The sequence below is a fragment of the Sphaeroforma arctica genome (assembly GCF_001186125.1).
Source record: "Sphaeroforma arctica JP610 unplaced genomic scaffold supercont1.700, whole genome shotgun sequence".
NCBI lineage: Eukaryota > Ichthyosporea > Ichthyophonida > Sphaeroforma > Sphaeroforma arctica.
Window position 1 is genome coordinate 11,268 of NW_014039858.1, and position 8,044 is coordinate 19,311.

An 8,044-nucleotide genomic window follows, 5' to 3' on the forward strand; every position below is an offset into this window, starting at 1 on the left:
ACGACTTCTTACGTAGGTAGTAGTAGTAGTACTAGTATATATATATATATATATATATATATATATATATATATATATATATATATATATATATATATATATTATATTTATATATATCGAGCTACTATCACCACAACAAACAACTGGCATATAGAGTTAATTTATAAAGGGCGAAGATACAAACACACTTCTCGTCGTCTTCAATACAAATTCCTGTGTTACAAGGTGTGGCGTAATAGCGGTCTGCCCTTCTGTGCGCGTGTTGTGTAGTTTATGGTCGTGATTTGTAGTAGTATACCGCTGTAGCTTTATCTGTGATATTTGATTGGAGCCGTCATTTAATTTCACGGTTTAAGCGATATCTCAAACTTGAATGCACAAACTCTGCCCTCCTGTGTGCCAAGACATCATCATGTAGAAGTATGTTGTACAGAACATATATATATATATATATGTATGTATGATGTATATGAATGTATATGAATGTATGTATACATGTATATATATATATATATATACATAACATATCGCTTGCTACCGCGTTTACGTCCAACAGTATGGACTGCATATTGGTTCACACAGAGTGCAGATATTGAATTGACGAGCCACCTCTGTACTATGGCCTTGTTGTTCTTTCCTTAGCAGGTTAAGTATATATATACATTTATTTGTCATTCCACTTTAGCTGCACATGGTATATAATCCGCCGGTCACTGGCAAACTGAAACTATACAATCGTGAACAGTCCAAGAACCAAGTATTAATATGCATATTCGCGCGAAAATTTGTTCACTTGCATATCAATCAGATGGCGAGCAGTATTGAACCGGCGATAAAAGTCAAAACACACATGGACCTGCTATTGCAGAGATAGTCATATTTAAAATCCGATCTCAAAGAGACAATTCTGCTATACGTATCGGTCATACTCGTTTCTCATTGATATTCGTCACTCTGTGGTATTCCGACTGTTTGTGTTCTAGAATAATCGGGCCTATATAACCCGAATGTCGGTTGTTTTAACTAAATATAGGTACATACTACAAGATAGGCATTTACACATACTACAACGTGTAAGTATGTGTATACATTTTAATACGTATGTCGATGGATCCAACTAAATATAGGCACATATTACAAGATACAAATTTACAGTTACTACAACGGCGAGGTGCACGTGTAAATATGCATGCGCATGTGTCGATTGTACCTCAATGCATTCTGGACACAAAGAAGTTAACATGATATCATAAATCCCCTGGAATGAGAGAGTGTGTCGCTCTGTAGCCCCGACCTCCAGACCCAGTGGTGCATGAATTTATTCTCAATACATCTACGTTCAACTTTTAAATTGGACCCTTCACTTTATTTTAAAAAATGTATTAAGGTTGGGGCCCTTCTTTTTAAATTTGGTAAATAGGGCCCTAGAGTAAAAAAAGGTCCTATCACAAATTATCTTTTTTAAATAACTATGGAGATTGGAGTATAGTACATATTATGGTCCAGTGCTTTATGCCTTCAGTAGTCGGCTTCAAGTCTTCAACCTTTATGATTCAACTCGTCAAGCTGTAAATGTTTACTAAATATAGTCATGTCACAATTTTATACAGTCAACACTCGCAGTTTCACACGGTCACACCGGGTCAGCTGTCACGTATATATATTTAAAAATAGACTGTGGACTGTGGACTGTGACTCGGAGTCGGCGAGTCTGTGTCTCTGTGGCTGTTGTTTGGAGATTGTAGGAGTCAGGAGGCTGGAGAGTGAACAACTGAATATTACAATTTACATGTGATGATGACATATTTCACAACAACAAGAGAGAGACTGTCATCAGACTGTTAAATAGCGGAGAACACGAGCCTTTTGATTTTGTGTCGCGTCACAATAACGTACGATGCTGCGTCGTGCTTTCGACACAATGCTTTTTTTTTTCCTCTGACACCACAATAGAACACTTTTATAATCTAAAAAAAATAATTTACAAAACATATATTCATATATTTATAGCGCCAGTACCCTCGTTGACTCGTTCAAGACACTTCAAAAGTTCAAGCGGAAAGACGAAAGCGGCAGCACCGTACGATTTGGTTCGATTAATGTGAGCCAATGGCAAGGGTCGAAAAATGTGACGATGCCATGGTATACTTTCCCCGCCGATCCGTCTTTTTTTGAAACAAAAAATAAATGTGAGACTATCATCAAGAGTACACATACATAAGTTGAAAGTCCGGCTGCCGTATTTTATATTATAATATTGGACTGAATTCATATAGATTGCCCTATAATCGAGTAAACTAAAAATATTCAAGGTTACTAGTATATGCTTATAGGCAGATACTCAGTGAATTGTGATCATACACTCTGATAAAATCTGTTGGCATATCAGAATTGCAAAGGGATAATCGGGTGATATACCTCGCCAATCGGTGTGATTTTCCAATTCGGCTGTGAGATTAGTCACAAATGTCGTAAACTCTGTTTCAAATTGAAGAATCGGAATGTGTGCTTGAACCTGGATATAATACACGATAACAGTTGATTAAAAATATAATGAAATATAATATACGACCATAAACACAATATCTAGCCAGTTCCTTCTGAATTATCAGGCAGATCTCAATAATCATGTTTCCGTAGCGTACCGTACGCCGTGTGGCGAACGGCGTTACATGTGAGCGACTAATAATGACCAAACGACGAGAGTGTGCGCGTAGCTATAGAGCATTAAATATCATTTATTTTTATATTTAAAGTCGACGAGCTGCGGTGTATATTTATACACTTACATAGTAGTATACACGCTCCAGTATGAAGGTTGCCTTTAGGTCAGTATTATAGTAAGTGGCTGCATATTAATTGGATTGTTTCTTCTTGCCATTTGTAGACGAATTGAAGTCCGAAGTTGACATCCACAGCAACTCGAAATATAGTCGCGATGCAAGCTCGATATCAATACGGAGATATATATTCAACCCAAACTCAAGTCTTCACTGACGTATCATATGCACAATATAATTCTACAATCATTCCCACTGTCACACAAGTACAATACCAACCGCAAGGTTATGTAGGAACGCGATCACACGAATACAGAATATACGCTTCAAGCAAACTACCAACCCGAATGATGTACACCTCCATATTCACACGTGTAGCCATCCTCTATACCTTTGGCGTGGGTCTCTGCCTGGCCTTCAGTCTTCTCATGCACCAGCACAGAGTTTACACATATTATGATGTTTCCGCATCGCTGTTCTTAGTGGGGTGCTGCGGCTTTGCAGCTGTGCTGGTGGGATTGGGCTATCCATACGTAGACAATCAACTGGGCCTGCCACATAAGTTGAATCGCGAATGGTCCAGTGTAGTTAGGTGTGCCGGACTACTGGTTGGCATCAGCTACGCGTGTGCGGTATGTATCTCTATACCATTGGCATGCGCTCTCAGAGCATCGGTGTTCTCGTCTTAGTTGTTGTGTTCATGTGGTTATCGCATAACACTCGCTTACTCAATATCAATATCTGCTATTTTCGTCAGTTTGTTTGTGTAGTATATGCTAGTCTAGTCTATAAATCGGTGTTTGGTTTATCGATCCACTTGCTATACGGTAAACCCTAGGGCTTCCGAATAGCATAGCTTGGGGCAAACCTATAGCTAATCTCAGTCGACTTCACTTCCTGTTTATATGGGGTATCATATGTCCTGCAGTTTCTACCATCACTGGTAGAGTATTCTGAGCGTGCTCAAAGCAAAGATATCCTCAGATCTTTTGGGCCTAATTATCATATACAAGTTGGATACTACAGTTCAATATTTTGAGTTAAACGTGCTACTTCGAAATCTTCTACCCCAGATGAATAGCCTAGCAGTACGTTAGTTGATACGTGTGTGATAGCTAAAGATGGGCACATATAATTTATATTATATATAAGTATGGGAATTGTAATTTGTTAGTTCACTTACACGTGATTATGTGCACACACGGATCTGTGTTATACCGAATAATATGAAAATGTGGATTCATACATATGCATACGTAAATATGGAAATATTCAACCGGTATGTCTATTCGTATATATATATATACAAATATCTGCAAATGTAAATGTAAGTTTTGGTGTATTTCCTTGTGTATTTGTGTACATGTTCTGTATTTGCATATATGTGAACTTCAATTATCATATGTGCAAGTTAATTTTATGTTTTTAATTAATTAAATAGTTTTTGAGACACTAATTTTATTCTTCTTTGCGTTCGAGAGCTGTATTCTAGTCGGTGCGTGTACACCTGGCCTTCGTACAATAGCTGCCTGTGTATAGTGGGTGAGCTCACGCTCTACTCACAATGTGTCATGCAGGAATGCAAGCACATGTGCACTGCTTTTGTTACCCCATCTTAGAGGTTGTTCCTTGAATGCGTCGCCTTACCCGTTGAACGCTATGTCCATCGTAACAGCATTTCTTGTGAGCCGCTTTCGGATTGTGGATAGGTTCATACAGCATGCGCCGCAAACGAAGTTTATTTGTGTGTGTTTGCCCTATGCCTATGGTTTTTCGATGACAAACGCCTCGCTTTGTACCTTTCTGTTTCCGAGTTTGTTCACGACAATGTACAGTATGAGATTTCTGGTATTTATATCTTCCGGGTTTGTTCACGACAATGTACAGTATGAGATTTCTGGTATTTATATACAAGTGTTGCATGGCGCTAGTCTTGCCCATCTGCCACTGGCATCCACCTGCCATGCGTGCAGTAGGTAAAAGCGACTATGACTCATGCCCTTGGATAAGAGTATATGTGAATGTGTATGTGTTGTCGCATAGTCGACTATGTATGTGTACTTGTCTGAATGTGTTGGTATGGTTTAAATGTGTGTGTGTGTTGGCGTGTAGACAGTCATATATGCGTGTTTGTGAGAATGTACTTTGTTGAGTACCGACAATTGAACCTTCCTGATGTTCGTCACACGCTTCACTCTCTCGGTTGACGCTCTCTAGTCTCTTAAAATTAAACGCTATCACAGACACGGCCGAGAATAGTCCAGAGAACAATCTTCTCGATCGCTCTTGAGAGGTACGATGTATTTATATAGCCTTTCCTTATCTCCACGATCTCGTCCCATAGCTCACCCGTACATCCCAACACAACACAGAAACTGCCGAACGTGACCACCACACAGCTGTCGGTGGTAGTGGCATTCCTTGCGCTTGCGCTGTGGTGGCTATTCGACCGTTCGCGTCATGGGCTGTTGCTAGGTGTCTTCTTTGCCTTCGCTGGGACCGTATCGGGACAGTTGTTAGCCTACTCTGGACTATTGTGGTATGGGAGTCACGGGATGCTTGGTTGGTGTTATACACGTACTGTATGTTTGCACGTATACATACAAATAGACTTAAACTCGTATATATGTATATACGTATATACGTACATGCAAATCTATGTACGTGACATACAGACATATGCACAGACATACATGCACGCTATCCTGCGAACCTGCCTTATACATATATTGCTGCACACATGCTAGCCTGTTTATGTACATACATACATACATACACTCCCACATACATACATGCATGCAAGCCTGTCTACATACATACCGTTGCCGTGTATCATATGCCCAGTCTATTTTTACCACTCGTGTTATCTGCTATGTACTATACGTCCCGTTGATGATGCATACAAATCACGTGTTCACGGATCATACAGTGATAACTTCACTACCATTCGGTGTCTCCACCTGGCCACATGTGTAGCCAGCTAGTCACGGCATCTTAATATATGTTGGACAGTATGCGGAAAGTGTCATATATCATATATTCAACACGCCCAATCACATATCTTGTAAACACCCATAGCACACCGTTCGCTCGCCTCATATATCTACACTATACCTACACACACAGGTACACAAAGCCTGATTTCATCCTGGTCCGGTCCTGGTTCCCTTCTGTCCTGTTTTCTTCGGCCATATCCTTCGGCAGCATGGGCAGACAACTGGCGGTTACCGATGACACACAGGACACGTATGAGACACGCGACTCATTCAACACCGCACCACACACCCGTCGCACTATGGCGAAGCTCAAGACCACGTAGCGTATAGGTGGAGATATAATAGCATGTACGTGCATAGCATATGCACGTATACATAGACGACAGCGATCCATGTGAAGACGTGGTCATCGTGCCTACAGGAGCACATGGGCGCACGTGGTTATGACTAATAAGGATGGAATCACGTGGCTGTGACTAATGAGATGGAATCACGTGGCTGTGACTAATGAGATCGAATCACGTGGCTATGACTGATGAGGGCTTGTCAACACATCCAGGCGTACCATCTCAGCAACGGTACCAAATATTGCCGCATATCTGACAGTCCTGTATTGTAGGCTGTTGGGATAAGGACAGCTTCTCAAGCGTGAGATATCTACATACGAGCTTGTCTTGGAACACGCTTATTCACGCCACCCTATGGAAGATGGAAGATACAGATATATATGTAACACATATGAACAAACACGCCCAGACACGTGTGGCAATCATACACTGAGACATGCGTACAATCCCTAGCACACCATCACACCGTGTTGGTGTACTGGTGGGTACTATCAGCGACACAGATGCGGCACGAGCATCTTCCCCACTGCTGCACACCGAACACCCTACCATGTATTACACCGTCCATTGCACACACGTATATATCACAATGTCCGACACACACCCATATACCACACTGCCTACTATACACACGTAGTAAAGTAGATGTCTGACACACAACCATATACCACACTACCTACCACACATACGTAGTAAAGTAGGTGCGTACGTGACCCAAGTGCCGGGTGACGGGCGAGACTGAATGCCACTGTATCGTAGACTAAGGTGCATAGTGGTGTGTTGTGGGACACCCTGTGCTACCTATATGCCTCAGTGGCGCACGATGCTCTGAAGGCGAAGGAAAAGGCAAACGCACTGATGCTAATCGTATCACCATTGTGTGTGCATAGCGAGTTATAATTATACTCGGGTGTCGAAAGTCATGATGGGTACTATTTGTCACTTCCAAGTTGCGTCGCAGTGGTCGCACTGTGAATCGCGATGGTCAATATAGTATGAGAGGTTAGCCTGCGATCAGAGAAGGTCGATCCAGATCGATTTAAATGCCGTTCCCCATAAAACACACACAAGTGACTGATATGTATCAGATGGGATTAGTCACCATGTCCCACACAAAACACACAAGTGACTTAATATATTTCAGTTGGAATTAGTCACCATATCCCATACAACGCACACAAGTGACTAATATATATCTGGTGCAATCAGGTGCCGTGCCTTACCCAACGTACATATCTGAGATGATTTTAGTTACCATCTCCTGTACAACACACACACGAGTGACTACGATATATGTCTGATGGATTCCGGTGCCCTCTCTCATGTAAGACATACAAGTGACTGTGTCAACACTGTAGCAGCGAGAAGATTTTATCGGAATCTTTCGATAGAAATGCGAACATATATGTAAAATATTAAATCGTATCCAAACAAAAACACGTCGGTACCAGTTCGCAATAATAAAAATATAGCGTATATGCTCGATTCAATACTGAGATTACTATGACAGTAAATGATCCAGTTTTAGGCTTCGGACGCAATTCAGTTGTCTAGTGACAACGACACGGTTTAAGATAATAGCGGTCGCACCGTTATAAAAATTTAAAAAAATCCTATTCAACTCTTAAACGACTGCGTCACGCATCTCTTCTATGCTAACGTGAAGATACAACCAAAGCGAACAGTTTGCAGTAGAAGGCCGGGTAACCGATTAGCTCAGCTGCACACCAAGGCAGTGAACTACCACTCAAAAGACCAGGAAAGTCTAAAGCAGTGAACCACCATTCAAAAGACCAGGTAAGCGAACTTTCAATAGGCAAATTGAAGGTTGAAGTGTGTATGTCAACAAGCAGAGTGTATTAAGAAACCATTCGTATATGCGATGCGAAATATACCTGCGATTATACCTGAGACGCAGACT

The 8,044-nt window shown here is 41.1% G+C and overlaps 1 protein-coding gene across 1 annotated transcript; it reads left to right on the forward strand.

The window, feature by feature from the left end:
- Positions 1-2,806: 2,806 nt before the first annotated feature.
- On the forward strand, positions 2,807-7,607 carry SARC_08120 (hypothetical protein). The gene is made up of 3 exons (XM_014297914.1): positions 2,807-3,412; positions 5,153-5,319; positions 5,907-7,607. Exons 1-3 carry the CDS (start codon positions 2,939-2,941, stop codon positions 6,097-6,099), a joined length of 834 nt encoding a protein of 277 aa, XP_014153389.1. The 5' UTR covers positions 2,807-2,938; the 3' UTR covers positions 6,100-7,607.
- The last annotated feature ends 437 nt before the right edge of the window (positions 7,608-8,044 follow it).

Excerpts from the sequence above, each read along its gene's own strand:
- SARC_08120 (XM_014297914.1), top strand. The coding sequence starts at position 2,939 with ATGCAAGCTCGATATCAATACGGAGATATATATTCAACCCAAACTCAA. Across the intron at positions 3,413-5,152 it reads GCATCAGCTACGCGTGTGCG|AAACTGCCGAACGTGACCAC; the intron begins GTATGTATCTCT and ends AACACAACACAG. Across the intron at positions 5,320-5,906 it reads GCCTACTCTGGACTATTGTG|GTACACAAAGCCTGATTTCA; the intron begins GTATGGGAGTCA and ends CTACACACACAG.